At 38.2% G+C, this 16,309-nt stretch overlaps 1 protein-coding gene across 1 annotated transcript in view; it reads left to right on the top strand.

The window, feature by feature from the left end:
- LOC126483946 (nuclear pore complex protein Nup160 homolog) overlaps positions 1–16,309 on the top strand; it is a 91,246-nt gene that overhangs the window by 9,605 nt on the left and 65,332 nt on the right. The window contains exon 2 of the mRNA XM_050107233.1: positions 1,421–4,240. Within this exon, the coding sequence (XP_049963190.1) occupies positions 1,481–4,240 (2,760 nt within the window). The 5' untranslated portion in view covers positions 1,421–1,480. The remainder of the gene's footprint in view (positions 1–1,420; positions 4,241–16,309) is intronic.

Below are 16,309 nucleotides of genomic sequence, written 5' to 3'. Positions count from 1 at the left end.
CATCAGAATTATTTCATGATTAGTATGTCTTCATCATCCTTTCCCAATTAGTCTATATGAGAGAGCTAACAACATTGCAGACTATCCTTCCAGTCAAAACTAGGTGTAATCTAATTGATTTGATACAAAAGGAACCACAGCATTCTGAGTTGTTTTATAATGCAGATTTACTACATAACTATCTGTTGAGTATACACATTATTTATTTCTTTTTATTGAGTAGTTAGTGTTATTCAACCATTATTAATATGACACATAAAGGAAGGTGTGGAGAGAGCATCTTTAGCTCCAACCGAAGCCATATAGAAAATCCCATTTCACTGTCAGACTGTGTCAGGAGGAAAGCAGGAGCAGCATAGAGCAGTTGTAACTTGCAGACAAAGTTTCTTGTGCACAGAAATCATATCCATGCAAATAATTTTCTTTAATTCTATTTTGCGCACTTGTATGATTTTTATTTGTAATGGATTCTTATGCATTATCATACTGGAACACTTTGGTGTGCAGGCACTACGAGCTCATGGTACCCAAGCTGTGGACTGGCCTGTGGCACCAGTCCTCTGTAATCATAATGTGCCTGTTAAGCATAAGCATTATAGGGGGACAGGATGTGATGCAGGACACAGGGATCTTGGCTTAACTGCCCAAGACCTGACGAGAGTACTACTCTCAAGCATGGATCAGGCAAAACAAGTCATTAGGCGTCAATTTCTGGGCACCAGTTGAAGCCTAAAGTTTAGAACAGGTACAACGGCAGTTTGGACACATTTTGTTTAAGGTGTATCTGTTTGGCACAGGCAGTGATATCTCTGCTCCTGACTAATAACAGTTTCCTTCCTTCAACTGTCATTGCTAATCACGTCTTTCAGCATCTCAAGTGATTTTGTGCTGAGTAGTGTTTACATAATGATGACAAATGGTGAAACAAAGAGAGCAAAAATAAGGTCATCAACTTATTGTCATAGATTACAAGTTTCTTTGATTAAAGGCGTCTAAGAACTATTGCCATAGCAATAATGTAGAAAATTAGTGGTGGGTACACATTTGCATGTACAAGGAATGTTATTATTATTATTATTATTATTGATTTTTAACTAGTCTTGCAGATATCTTTGTTTTACCGAAACTTATTTTCCTCATGAAATCTTTTGAACATTAACAAGTAAGTTGCTACTCATCAGACATTAATATCTGGTGAGTGTATGCCGCTGAAAACACAAGTAATAATTTGTTGTATCATTTCTGTGCCAGATTCTCAATCTATAAGTGCACTTTTTTATTTTATTTTTTATTTATTTATGTATTTTTTACAGTTATTCACTCAGTCCATTCACCATTATTACTTACAAGTATTGTTTAGTTTTATTACTAGTGGCTTTCATGTACAAAAACTACAGGAATTCTGTTCTGTCTGTTTCAGCTACTGAAGCTGCCATAAAGGACACACATTACACAGATTTATTTGGACAGGATATTCAACATGGAGAGCCTCAGCACTGTTGGTACCTACAACTTGAGTTTCAGAGAAGTGCTACCCCACAGAACAACAGCTGAAAAGTGGAAAGAGATCACAGTAAATGTAGGAAGTTCACAAAGCACTTTGAGGGACATAAAAGTACCAGAGAAGTCGGGGGGCTACTCATATAAAGACGTTAATGGTACATTTACGAGAAATAGATTTATATACTGGCGCATCTGTCATGATGTCCTTGAAATTGCAGAAAATAGTTTGGATTTTAATTTAGCTGGTGACAGTGTGCGTTACAAGTTTCAAAATTCTCCAATACTGGAAGGAATTTCCATTTTTGAGACAAAATCACGTGTTGTTATATTAGTGACAACAGTCTCTAGTGTGCATAAGCTGTCTTTCCCACATCCAAATGAGATGTATAGTGTGGATTATATTACTAAACATCATCCTGATTTATCACTTAAGTCCATTTTCCATGATGCCTCACTGAGTGCAGCAAAAGATCCCAGTACATTTTATGTTATTGATCATACAACAACAAATTCACCATTGCCCCACTGTGCTGCGTCTCTGTTTACAATGAACAAATCATGTTTATTTGCGTTAGCTTATTCAACGGGGACTATCACGCTGGTTGATATGGACAAAAACGGTGAAGTAGATTTAAAAGAAATAAAAGAGACTTCAATTTTTCCTCGATTTTTGAAGGGAATTCTGCGTGGTAAAACTGCCTACGAAATGGCTGTGAGTATGGTACTACACGCATTTGATGTTGACTATGGCCTATTTAGCCTTCATCGAGATGGTGTTCTCCGAATGTGGTCGTGCAACAGCTCGGACTGTCTTGCAGAAATTGATATTGCTTCTAATAAAACAGTTAATGGTGTGCGACCCACAGAAGGTGTGCAGCCTCATATTATGAAGAAGACTTCTGGCATAGATGAAGGTGTCTGTACACTTTGTGTTTACCTTAACTTTTCTCAGTTCTCTGAAGTGCATTTAATAAAGCTGGTAAACCGAGAAGGGACATTTGTCTTTGAAAATGTATTTGTTATTGATGCTCTGCCACATGATTTAATTGATCTTTCCATAGGATCACAGCGCATATGGGCTCTGTGGCGTACAACAGAAGGTAACACACTTGTATCGAGCATCGTACTGAACTACAAAGATCATGGCTGGCAATTTTCTTTATTAGAAAAATTGCCGAGTATTGAAGCGTGTGTATCTGCTGGCATGGATATTGCGGAAGAGTGTCTGAATTACATATTTTATCCGGGAAGATTTCCTCTGTCTGTCATTACAAAAGCTGTGACCATTTTTCGCCGTAGCACAGTTACTGCTTCTTATTCTTTGTCACTGAGGCGGCTGAAACAGATTGTTATATTAGCAATTGAGGCTGAAATTGATAAAGATCCACTGAACAAGGAGCTCAATGACATTGATAAATTGGACTTGGTGTACCAGACGTGGCTACGTTTTTATTCTTGCTGTGTTCAGCTATATGAGGCACATACTCGTCCACTTGGTTTGTTACCTTTACATAGTTCTGGAATAGTGCTAGTCAAGAAACAGGAATATTCCCTATTGAGACCAATGGAAACATTAGAATACATGTTACTGGCAGGATCGGAATTAATAGCCAAACAGACATTTCACCTTCTTCCTCCAGAGCGAAAACAATATGATGTCATGCAGGACTTGATTCTTTTGATGTCAGTATTGATCGCATTAGAAGAGAGGCTACCTGAAGATATGAAAGAGCATTTCATGGAGCAAATGCAGCAACAAAAGAGTCCAGACCAGGTGGCAGAAGCTATGTTACACGAACTCACTGCAGAACGAGCTGTGTATGACAATGACTTCTTAATAAATATTGGAAAGAAATTGAATGGGATAAAAAATTTGTATTCCACACTTGTGTTGCTCATTGATACTCTCACACTGAAACAATGTTCTTTGAGAGGGGAAGCATATGAGAATACGAAGGAGGCATTTAGAGATTTGGGGCCATCTCTCAAATATGTGTACAGCAGCAGTCTGGCAGTGCCTGCAATAGCAATGAGCTTGCACCAATTTGTTACTGTCAGGTATTCAATTTGCAGGAGCCTTCTTTTGCTCCAGCAGTTATTACTGTGTTACCACAAGAAATTGCTGTTCAAAATAGTGGATTCACAATATGCAGATGTCTTGCATAATTCCTTGGTCCCCAGTGTGGTGTTGGCTGCACAGTCATATTTTGTTCTGCTGTGGGCATGTACTACGACTATTATGTTTGGAGGCCCTCCATCGTCAGCTCATGACAGTTATTTTACATCTGAAGCAAGCACCTCTCTGTCCCGTTCCTCTTCATACCAGAGAACTGTCACGGTGCTGGAAGCATATTTGCAGCAGTGGAACAATACAGTGCCAGCAAGAACGTGGTTGGATTACTGGGCAATTGAAGACTTTTCCATGTGGCACAGTTCAATGCTAGCATATACAACGTTATTGTGTCAGCAGTTATGGCCAGTGTGGAATAACTTTGATCTTCCAAACTTCCTGTTATCAGTGGGACAGTGTACACTGGTACAACAGTACATGCGACTTCTGGACAGCTGGTGTGAATCTTATGCAAGTTCTCGGAAATATCTGCATGGACTGGCATTATTACAGCTTGGTCATCATCACAAGGCACTTGATTGCCTCGTGCAGGCATCTGCTGGCATGGAAGATGCTGTCTTCTTGGAGTTGATTGACTGCCAGAATGCAGATCCAGAACGACTACAGGTAAATATTTCTCCCTCCCCCCCCCCACCCCCCACCCCCTCTCGCCTCCCCATGCCCCCTCTTCCTCTGTATCTCTCATCCCTCCCCTTCCCTCTCCCCCGTCTCTCCCACCTTACAAGCAACAATTATTATTAATTATCAGACATGGACAGTGCATCCTTGCCCTTGCAACATTTACTTTTCAGAGTTGTGATTAAGAGTTCTACACTTCTTGTCAGCTACTTGTGTCAACAACTGTAAAATGAACTTGGCTGCAGCTAAGCCACCAACCTCAAAGTGCGTAGCATGTAAGTCTTTAATTGTGGATGACATTGTTTTTTATGTCTGTGCAGCATTAATATAATCATTTTTTCCTTGAATTATGTTGCTCTGTCCATACCATAATTAATATGAAAGTGTTGAGCCTGGATTAATGTGTATTTCAGTACAGTGTTTGGTGAGTCTGTCAGAGACTAATATAATTTCCCCAGCAGAAGAAAATATTGACAAACTAAACACTTACCTTTCACAGGCTGAAGGAAAAAATTGTGCAACGGTTGTGATGATGTGCAGTGGCTAGCAATTGAACTAGGCAGTTGTTAGCTAGTGTTCGTATTGCTGTTGAGTTTATTTCATAAATGTAGAGTAGGCATGTAAATGAAACACAGCCACATATGGGAGTGCAAATGTTAATGTAACAGATACATGCACTTAAGATGGCAAAGTAGTTCAATTTCCGATACTACTCATCAGTGATGCAAATAACTGTAACAGGAAAAAAAAGATGCCAAATCCATAAAACCTTGACTATGGAGCAATTGATGAAAGTTATTTGGTCAGATACCCTTGTTTCGCGTCGTTTACAACTTCTGGCTGAGTTAGTTTATATCCCATGAGTGAAACGTGTTAGTGGTTATGTGATGATTTTCCATGGGCTAATGGTACTCTGTAAAGTTGCTTTACTACCAAGGTTTATGTGACCACTTCGGTCCATCCCGTGGTATATTGTTTGTTCCCCAGTGGTGATGCTGTTTTCCTAGATGGCAGTGTCACTGGTCACACAGGACTGGTTTTGGGAGCACAAGGACAAATTGTTGCATCTCCACTAACTACAGTCACCAGATTTCAATATTATTGAGCCTTTGTGGTCTTCTTTGGAAAGAAGGGTGCGTGGTCACTATCCTCGTCCACTGTTTTGCAGGAAAAATGGTATAAGATTCACTTTAAAAGCATGTAGAACCTGCATTTATCCATTCCAAACTAAATGGAAGCTGTTTTGACTGACAGTTTGCCTATGCCATATTCTTCATGTGTTTTTTTGCTCATCCATATTTTTGTCCAAATCCTGTACACATTATGATCTGTTACACACTGAAGTGCCAAAGAAACTGATAAAGGCATGTATTCAAATACAAAGATATGTAAACGGGCAGAATATGGCACTGCAGTCGGCAACGCCTATATAAGACAACAAGTGTTGGGCACAGTTGTTGGATCGGTTACTGCTGCTACGTTGGTAGGTTATCAAGATTTAAGTGAATTTGAATGTAGTATTATAGTTAAGGCGCATGAGGGGTGGGACACAGCATCTCCAAGGTAGCGATGAAGTGGGGATTTTTCCGTACGACCATTCCAGTAGTGTACGTGAGTATCAGGAATCTGGTAAAACATCAAATCTCTGACACTGCTGTGGCCAGAAAAAGATCCTGCAAGAATGGGACCAATGACAACAAGAAAATTGTTCAATGTGACAGAAGTGCAACCCTTCTGCAAATTGCAGCAGATTTCAATTCAGGGCCATCAACAAGTGTCAGAGTGTGAACCATTCAGCGAAACATCTTCAATATCAGCTTTTGGATCCAAAGGCCCACCTGTGTACCCTTGATGACTGCACAGCACAAAGCTTTGTCTCTCCCCTGGGCCCATCAACACCGACATTGGACTGTTGATGACTGGAAACATGTTGCCTGGTCGGATGAGTCTCGTTTCAAATTGTATCAAGTGGATGTACCTGTACGGGTATGGAGACAACCTCATGAATCCATGGACCACGCATGTGAGCAGGGGACTGTTCTTGCTGGTGGAGGCTCTGTAATGGTGTCGGGCATGTACAGGTGGAGTGATATGGGACCACTGTTACCCCTAGATACGACTCTGACAGGTGACACGTACGTAAGCATCCTGTCTGATCACTTGCATATATTCATGTGCATTGTGGATTCCGACGGATTTGGGCAATTCCAGCAGGACAATGTGACACCCCACACATCCAGAATTGCTACAGAGTGGCTGCAGGAACAATCTCCTGAGTTTAAACACTTCTGCTGGCCACCAAATTCCCCAGACATGAACATTATTGAGCATATCTGGAACGCCTTGCAACATGCTGTTCAGAAGAAATCTCCACCCCCTCATACTCTTACAGATTTATGGACAGCACTGCTTGATTTATGATGTCAATTCCCTCCAGCATTACTTCAAACATTAGTCAAGTCCATGCCACATCGTGTTGTGGCACTTCTGTGTGCTTTTGGGGCCCCTACACGATATTAGCCAGGTATACCGGTTTCTTTGTATCTTCAGTGTAGATAATTTAGAAAGGAGTTGGACAAATTTAGTTAGTGCAGTACAAAAGCTACAAGGAAAGGAAGAGGGTCATTCCATGTGAAATGACAATAATTCTAAGACTTGGAGGCCCCCCCCACTTCAAATTTTTGAAACTTTGTATATTTGCATATTCCTATAAGGAACTTCTGCAAATTCTTTGTAGTCTCAGGCTAAACCTTTTTTTATATTGAATTTTCATTATAGTGATAACTAATTTGGCTTTGTGAGAATGTCCGTGCAAAGTGGTACTTAACATAAAAATTACAAAAAAAGTATAATGTATATCACAATTTTTGGAAAAATTACTAAAATGTTGAAAAACACTTATACTAGATTTTGCCAGCTTGCTGGGAACCTAGTTTTGGTCTTAAAAAATGCCTAAGATTGTAAGCGTTCTAGTAAAATAAAAATATTAATGGGTTTTGTGTGAATGGACACAATTAAATTGAGAATAAAAAAAATTTTACTGTGATGAAAGAAAAAAAGAGTTATTCCAAGTAAGTTCAGCCAGGTTTGATGCCCGCAGCCTCGGATCCAGGGGTCCCAAATTAGCAACTTAAATATCAGTTATTCTAGGCAGACAAATTAATTTTAAGTGTGAAAAATTTATTTGATTTTATTAATTAAGTGATTTTTGAAAGACTACAATATATTGCATTTATCTGTGCAGCTAACTACCAGCTCACTGTGATAGTGTTCTGTGTGTCTGCAGTAGCTTGCTTGAAACCTGAACATAAATGAAAACACTGCAGAAGTCACTGCCATGTATTGTTGAGCAACACTTACATGCAACAATCTGTCCATTTGGTCTCAGTTGCTCTTTACCTTTCTGTGAGATAGGTCATATTTGTTTATGCAGCAGCCATTTATTATTCTATTCGTAATGTAGTTTGTGTTTAACTGAAGTAGTGTTCAGATACTTAACAGTGGAAAATATGAATTCATTTAGTGTTGGAAAGTTACTTAACAATGCTATGTCATTTGACAACCTCCACCTCAGTAAAAGCTCTTTAACATTTTTAAGTTTTCTAAATCATTAAGTGCCTAGAGAATTGATTTCAAACCAGGCAAAAAACTTTGTACAACATGGTGTGAGATTTGTGGACACATTTGGGGACAAAAAACTGAAATCAGTTATGGAAATGAAAATGATGCCAGTGACTCGGAGGCGACATGTCATGAGTCAGTACTAAATAGTGAAAGTATCAAGGATGCAAATAAAACTTTAGATGATTTGGAGTGCTCTCCCTTAAAACTTCATTCCATTCCAAATTACAGCAAGGCGTCATATGACAAACGGAAGCTAGAAAAAGTGAAGCACATCTTGGAAGAAATAGAGTACCAGGCTTTGGATTGCAGTGTTGAAACTTCCGACAATAGGCAAGGTAAAAGGGAGGATGAAATTGTGAAGAAAGCCAAAGATTTTGCTGCCATGATATTGTTAATAAAAGGAGAAGTGGTTGGTGTAAGGAGATATGAAAGAATTCACGTTTTAATTTTAGCTCCTCCCTCTTGCTCAAAAGAAACAAATGTTGGGATTCAGTGTTAGTGGATACGTAGTTCAGTGGGCAGGGCACCTGTAAAGACAAGTGAGTTTTTTTATAAGTTTGTAAGCCAAAAGAGATAAAATGATCACTGATGAATTTGTAAGGTTGTCACTGATTTTTAGCAAAACAATGAATATATTTGAATGGTACCAGCAGCAGAACACAAAGTTTGCATTCAAAAGAATGTTTATATGTAAAAAAGACTTATCCTCTGCAACCTAAGGGAACTAAATTATTGTTTTAAATGGCAGATCCCAAACATTAATATTGGTTTTTGTAAATTTGTTCACCAAGAGCAAAGGGGTGTATCTTAGCTTCTGCTGCAGGCACTCATTCACTGCATGTCTGTGGTAGCCACCAAAATGTAAAACTGCTTTTGCATGTGGAACACATTTTGTAAACATATAAAAAACTTATAAAGCTTCTTATAAGTAACTGAGAGAACTATGACCACAAGCTTAATCACTATGATGATTGTCCCAGTGATGACAAATTGTTAGAATTTTTGAAACAAAAATTATCTTACAAAAATATTGACGATGAAATTGAGTACAGTCAGTGGATTAACACACACCATCGTATTGAATTGCTACAGCAATCTGCAACTGTTAGAGAATACACTGATTTGTTGGCAACAAAGGTACAGGCACTTGAAAACCACACTCACTTATATCTAAGTGTCGGGCAAGGGCCTATAAAAACTTGAAAGGAAATTTAACCCTGAGAAAAGCAATTGTGTTAATGGATTTTGCAGAAAACTGCAGCTTTGTAACTCAGAATGAAATCTAGAGTTACTACTGGATAAGAAGCACTGTACAATCCACTCCATTTCTGTTTATGTGATAAATTAGGAAAGTAAATCGACAATGCCAAAGCACTGCTTTATAAGTGATATGGATCATGATATAGGATTTGTAAATGCTGTTCAGAAAGAAATTGTTAAGTGGTTGGCTGAACACTGCACATGAGTCAAGCAACTGCATTGTTTCACTGATGGACATGCTGCTCAATATAAAAATAGAAAAAGCTTTAAAAAAGTGATTTTTCAATTGACGTGGAACATTCCTTTTTTGCTACTAGCCACAGCAAAATTGTGTGTTATGGGTTGAGAGGAACTGTAAAACGTGTTGAGAAAAGCTAGTCTTCTACTAGAGGATGTGCAAATAACAACTGCACATGCAAGGTTAATATAGGCAAATATATTTTTCCATTTCTTAGAGAAAATCAATGTAGATTTCCTACAGTAGAAACTCAAGAAGAGATTTGACAACCCGGACAATATCTAGTATCAGTATTTTTCACAATTACAAACCGCTTTCATTCATTAAAAGTTAGAAAAGTAACTTGTTCTGAAAAGCCTCCTTTGATTTTCTCATTCAGTGAATGTGCCCCGCAATGGACACATTCCCGTCCTCAACAAAACTCTTTTGTGGCAGCCACATACAATGACAGGTGGTACTTTGCTTACATCAAGAATGTACCTGATGAAGACTGAGATGCTCACCTACTTCTTCTCCACCAACCTGGACTGTCAGTGTTATTCAATTGGCCTGAGAAGGAAGACTTGTTTTGTACCTTTGGAAAACATTTTATGTTCTGTTGGTGTGCCTGAAGCAAGCATGTTCGGAAGAATGTATCACTTTAATGAAAACAATATTAAGGTAACAGAATCTGATTTCTCACAGTGGATTCAAGACAGAAAACTTTTACTTGAGAATTGTAAGTATATTCACTGCTGAACATGTAGTTTTAAATTTAAACATTTTTCTGCATTGAATAATTCTCATTGATATATGCTCATTTGATACCTCTAAATAAATTTAATATTAATAATGAAAATATTTCAATTAAAATTAGAACTTTTGACTCTGTACTTTTATTATTTTAACAAAACATGTACAAAATCTTAGCAGTCTATGTAATGTACTTTAAAAGACCGTCTGAACACTGTTACAAGTATTTTAATATATAAATGAAAATCATCCTATGTCTGTCAAAACCACATACTTTTTTTTCCTTTTTAAAAATCACATAATACTTAGTTTCAATAAAAAAAACTGGCCTGATAACAACTCTTGTCTAAAAGTATTTTCAATATTTAAGAAATCATTGTTTTGGTCATGACAGTTTAAGCTGATTTTCTGTATTACCAGAAGTTGCGTGGACTTATTACCTTTTCCCATAAAGATACATTCTTTTTCTGGTATGTGGAAAAGATGATGGTGATTTGTTGATAAGTTCTGTGTGCCCTACCCTCTCTGCCAAAGTTTCAGACACAGTTTAAGCATTTTGAAAACTTTACTATGTTTTCCTTGAAAAACTGTGTGAAGTATGTGGAAGGAATTTAAACTAGTTATTGTTGTTGCAAACGGAACAAGTAAAAAAATTCATGAAAATATTAGACAAGTAGGTGTCAGGCCCAGATGAACTTACTAGGAATTACCCTTTTTTCATCACAGTAAAAGGTGTTTTGATTTCCGATTTATATGTATGTCCCAGGACTGCCACAAGTTCTGGAAATCAGGGAGTTTCGAATGTGTTGGAGAAATCAGGGAAATGTCAGGAAATTTGAGAAAAACACTAGAAAAATCTCTCATTTGTCTCAGTAGATGAAATGATTTGTTTATTGAGATGTCATGCATCGTCACTGGCAACGTGCAGCAGGCCATGTGCCATTTCCTACTCCCTCATTCTTGTTGCTTCTCTCCTTCTTACCACTACCCTCAGTTTGGAGTCAGTGCTGCCTTGACTTCTTGCTGCTATCCTAGTAGCTGCCGACAAGAAGCAGGGAGGCATGAATGGCCCGAGGTGGCAGTCATGTGTGCGTGAGTTGTGTCTAAGGATTGTATGAAAGCCTATGGCCGAAAAATTAGTTGTGAGAGTGTGATTGTCTTTTCTACATGCCTGTCTGCAGCTCGGCAATCATCTTTATGGTGAGTTGCTACCTATCCTCAATAGTATTGATTCTCAGAGTATTTGCACAAGTTATTTGTTGCATGGATTGATCATTGCTGTCTCATTTTATCAACATGCTGTCTGTGACACGTGAATGGCTGGCCACACAAGTGGATTCCCGCAACAGGCCAAAACTGCAGGCCGTTTATGCAGGTATCTCTAATGAATTGCACGTGACAGTCTGAAGCCCATCGTTTCCCACTAATGTTCAGGCCACGCCCGTTGGATCTAGTTTCACCAATCTGCCCGCAGGCCAGGTCTGTTTGTGTGTGGCTTAATGCAGTGGATTTTCATGGTTTATCTGGACCTAGGACCGGGTGCTCCTCGGCAAGGCAGAGGCTGTAGCCAATGGATTTAATTGTGACTGTCTCACCGTAAGTACATTGTACAGTGTGCCGTTTTATAGACTTTTATTTATTGTAGTACATTTGAGCATTTCGAAAGTAGTTTATATGTGGACAACAAGAAGAAGGAAATTGTGGCTGTTGTTGGCAGTTTGTACACTATATATTCATATATTTCTTGAAACAAAATACTAACACGAATTCTTTGCAGACGAATGGAAAAACTAGTAGAAGCCAACCTCGGGGAAGATCAGTTTGGATTCCGTAGAAACACTGGAACACGTGAGGCAATACTGACCTTACGACTTATCTTAGAAGAAAGATTAAGGAAAGGCAAACCTACGTTTCTAGCATTTGTAGACTTAGAGAAAGCTTTTGACAATGTTGACTGGAATACTCTCTTTCAAATTCTAAAGGTGGTAGGGGTAAAATACAGGGAGCGAAAGGCTATTTACAATTTGTACAGAAACCAGATGGCATTTATAAGAGTCGAGGGGCATGAAAGGGAAGCAGTGGTTGGGAAGGGAGTAAGACAGGGTTGTAGCCTCTCCCCGATGTTGTTCAATCTGTATATTGAGCAAGCAGTAAAGGAAACAAAAGAAAAATTCGGAGTAGGTATTAAAATTCATGGAGAAGAAATAAAAACTTTGAGGTTCGCCGATGACATTGTAATTCTGTCAGAGACAGCAAAGGACTTGGAAGAGCAGTTGAATGGAATGGACAATGTCTTGAAAGGAGGATATAAGTTGAACATCAACAAAAGCAAAACAAGGATAATGGAATGTAGTCTAATTAAGTCGGGTGATGCTGAGGGAATTAGATTAGGAAATGAGGCACTTAAAGTAGTAAAGGAGTTTTGCTATTTGGGGAGCAAAATAACTGATGATGGTCGAAGTAGAGAGGATATAAAATGTAGGCTGGCAATGGCAAGGAAAGCGTTTCTGAAGAAGAGAAATTTGTTAACATCCAGTATTGATTTAAGTGTCAGGAAGTCATTTCTGAAAGTATTTGTATGGAGTGTAGCCATGTATGGAAGTGAAACATGGACGATAAATAGTTTGGACAAGAAGAGAATAGAAGCTTTCGAAATGTGGTGCTACAGAAGAATGCTGAAGATTAGATGGGTAGATCACATAACTAATGAGGAAGTATTGGATAGGATTGGGGAGAAGAGAAGTTTGTGGCGCAACTTGACCAGAAGAAGGGATCGGTTGGTAGGACATGTTCTGAGGCATCAAGGGATCACCAATTTAGTATTGGAGGGCAGCGTGGAGGGTAAAAATCGTAGAGGGAGACCAAGAGATGAATACACTAAGCAGATTCAGAAGGATGTAGGTTGCAGTAGGTACTGGGAGATGAAAAAGCTTGCACAAGATAGAGTAGCATGGAGAGCTGCATCAAACCAGTCTCAGGACTGAAGACCACAACAACAACAACATTTCTTGAAAGAAAAAAAAATCATACAATACCTGTAAAACATATCTAAAAACAAAGATGATGTGACTTACCAAACGAAAGCGCTAGCAGGTCGATAGACACAAACATACACACAAAATTCAAGCTTTCGCAACCAACAGTTGCTTCATCAGGAAAGAGGGAAGGAGAGGGAAAGACGAAAGGATGTGGGTTTTAAGGGAGAGGGTAAGGAGTCATTCCAATCCCGGGAGCGGAAAGACTTAGCTTAGGGGGAAAAAAGGACAGGTATACACTCGCACACACACCCATATCCATCTGCACATACACAGACACAAGCAGACAATACCTGTAAAACAATAGATATGGTGCAGTGGGTAATAACTGACAATAACAAACATTGTAGGATCAACATTTTATTGGCGGACACTTATAGTGTTGGTCTACACAACTCTTCCCTGCCTTATACACTTTTTTCGAGAAGCCTACTTTTTTTCTGAGGTTATTTCTGAAATTAGTGAAGGTATTTTAAATCCGTCTTGCGACTCAAAGGAAATGCATATTCTTCTCACCAGATAGGTTTCATTTTATTTAAATAAAATAATAATAGTAGCCTTACTGAAAAACACATACCATTCAGCTTGATTTCGCCTGTAAAAACAGTTCATTACGAAAGATGTTGATGTTAGTACTTAAGATTTTTGCTCACATGGGGAAATAATACAGAAGTCTTTACATTTTTTTGTCAATTTATGTCTTCACTTACCTTTGAGATCTCAAAATTTGTTAGGGAAAAATGCTTAAATTTGTCAGGGAAAAATGCTTAAATTTGCCTGGAACTCGGGGAAATATCAAGGAATATCACTTGGGGAAACTTGTGACAACCCTGGTGTCCACTCACAGAAAACCCATTAATGTTTTTATGTAATTAGAGAGCCTACAATTATTTAAGACCAAAACTAGATTCCCAGCAGGTTGGAGAAATGTGGTATGAGTGTTCTTCAACATCCTTGGAATTTTTCTAGAAATTTGTAAGTGAACTTCACTAATATTTTTTTGTAACTTTCTTTTTATTAAATTAAGACTTAAATAAAGGTCTTCTTGTTGACTATATGCTTCTCTTAACTTCTGAAGGAAAAAAAAAAAATCCCAAATCAAAAACTTCGTATACACTGGAGTTACGAGTAATTCTGTGGATAAGTAACATTTTCCATGGACTTTCTTGCAGAGCCAAATTATCAGGACATCATTATATAGAAAATTCGGTATTAAAAAAATTTAAGATCGAAAAGAATTTCCGGACGTTGGTATGTTATACAAAGTTACACGTAAATCTGAGGTGAGATGGTGAGTGATTTGACTTGCATAACCCAAGATGCCCGTAAGTATAATGAAGTACTGCTTGAAAAAATTGCACTAATATCCAGTCAAATCTGAATAAGATTTCAAAGTGATGGAAAGGTTGGCAACTTGCTTTAAATGTTCAGGAAATTAAAATTGTGCACTAAAAAAGATAGTACCCTGTGACTACAATATCACTCATTACAATTGGGGTTGGTCAACTGGTACAGATACCTTGGTCTGACAATTTGTAGACATATGAAGTGGAATGATTGCATAGGCTCTGTCGTAGGTAAAGCAGATCGTAGACTTAGGTTTATTGGTAGTCAGTTGACAAACGAGGCTGCATACAAATCCCTTGTGTGACCCCTCTTAAAATATTTCTGAAGTGTGTAACATGTACACAGAAAAGAAACGGCAGCATGAACGACCACGGGTTTGTTTGACAGTTGGAGAGGATCATGGAGATGCTGAAAAAATTGAATTGCAGTTACATAGTCATTCTTCCCATGAGCCATGCATGAGTGAAATGGAAAGAATCCTTAATGGTACAATGGGAAGTACCCTTTACCTTGCACTCCAGTTGTTTGCAGAGTATAGATGTTGAGTTAAAAGATAATTCATAACTACATCGGATAAGAGTATCTGTCATTCATAATCTGAGCTATTCAGGATAGGATTCTTAATAAACTTCTTATAGGTCTTTTTTATAATGCCATAAAAAACTTCAAAAGTATGCAAATATGTGAGTAAGCAGAATACCATTTTGAGTCCCCCCCCCCTCCCCCCCTCAGCTGGTTACTTAAGGAGTCTTTCCAGACAAGTTTGTACTCATTCTTTAATTTAAATTGATATGTGATCAATGTAGCTGAGGCCTCGGATAAGTGATTGTTGAACATTTGTCACCATTTCATTTTTACTCATTGTCACAAAGTTGGTATTCCATCTACATTTTGTTTTTTCACACCAAGTAGTGAAAATTTCAGTTTCAGTCTATTTTAGAAGAGGCAGAATTCAGGATAGGTTTGAAGATAAGAGAGGGAGAGATGAATGAGTAAATTCTTGAAAGAACTGGATTGGAAACTTAGCAAGGATCTTGCCCCATGAGACACATAACATTAACTGAAAATTAACCTAAGTGCAGCATTCAAATGAGGTACCTCAAAACAACATACTCACATTGGAGAGGGGGGAGAGCAGACATCCGTATTTAAATCATACCACTAGCCCCGATTCTTCAAAGAATCGAACTCCCATGTACAAAACAGCTTCAAACATCTTGCTAAAGTATTTGATGTTATGCATGTAAGCAAGAGAAAGTTTGAAAAAGCTTTTGAAACTATGCTTGTAGTTTGTTGGAACCTATGCTCTAATTGTGAAACACTGGATGAATGTAGTGTGGGTGATTTAAGCTCCATTTCAAGCAAATGCTAGTTTATCAGGTATTTCAGTGTATGATGCCATGTCTCCAGAACTGTGTCGTGCAGTGATATAATTGTGCAGGAATTTTCAGTGAGATATGTAGGTACTGTCTGCAAAGTGTGTTGCAGGTAGAGTTAGTTGTAAAGAAGTAATCGATCAAAGCATCACACATGGTTAGAAGTTTTACTCCGTACCATTTTAAGCAGAAGCTAGTGTTTCACGCATCTAAATGTTTATGATGTTCTGAACTGTGGGTCATACAACAATATAATTTTGCAGATATATTCAGTATATGTGAATACTGTCTGGAAACTGTGATGTGAAGAGAGTCGATAGTAAAAAAGTAATAAATTAAAACTTCAAACTTGATTTGGCTGTTTTGCTGCATGAACAGCGAAAATGTAGTAAGTGGTAAACTTTTTTCCTCTCATTATTTTGTGGAGGGTTTCAGTGATAAAAGT

This window comes from Schistocerca serialis, chromosome 6 (genome assembly GCF_023864345.2).
Source record: "Schistocerca serialis cubense isolate TAMUIC-IGC-003099 chromosome 6, iqSchSeri2.2, whole genome shotgun sequence".
In the NCBI taxonomy this organism is placed as follows: Eukaryota; Metazoa; Arthropoda; class Insecta; order Orthoptera; family Acrididae; genus Schistocerca; species Schistocerca serialis.
Note: the sequence above shows the minus strand (reverse complement) of the source record. Positions and strands in the feature narration are given on the sequence as shown.